This window comes from Penaeus monodon, chromosome 15 (assembly GCF_015228065.2).
Source record: "Penaeus monodon isolate SGIC_2016 chromosome 15, NSTDA_Pmon_1, whole genome shotgun sequence".
Lineage (NCBI taxonomy): Eukaryota > Metazoa > Arthropoda > Malacostraca > Decapoda > Penaeidae > Penaeus > Penaeus monodon.
This window is the reverse complement of record NC_051400.1, coordinates 6,706,578-6,706,807: the sequence shown is the minus strand read 5'-3', so window position 1 is coordinate 6,706,807 and position 230 is coordinate 6,706,578. Positions and strand designations below refer to the sequence as shown.

The following is a 230-nucleotide window of genomic DNA, read 5'->3' as shown; positions in this document are numbered from 1 at the left end:
TTTACATTTTACCATAATTGACTCCCCCCCCCCCCAGGTAACAGAGCACGTGCGAACCAACTACTACCTGAACCTCCGCCGCCAGATTCCTCGCGGCCTCCTGAAGCAGCTGGCCGACCTCGCCTTCGTTAGGCTCGAGGAGGACCTGCGCGCACACCCCGTCCTCGGCGCCATGACGATCTCGCCCGGGGATGTGACAGCCTTCAAGGTGCCAAGGAATTCGTTTGGCG

The 230-nt window shown here is 60.9% G+C and overlaps 1 protein-coding gene across 1 annotated transcript in view; it reads left to right on the top strand.

The window, feature by feature from the left end:
- Nucleotides 1-230, top strand: part of LOC119581716 — a gene marked incomplete in the record, with an annotated part of 132,029 nt that overhangs the window by 86,783 nt on the left and 45,016 nt on the right. Inside the window, 1 exon segment of the mRNA XM_037929840.1 lies at nucleotides 38-208. Coding sequence (XP_037785768.1) covers nucleotides 38-208 — 171 coding nt within the window.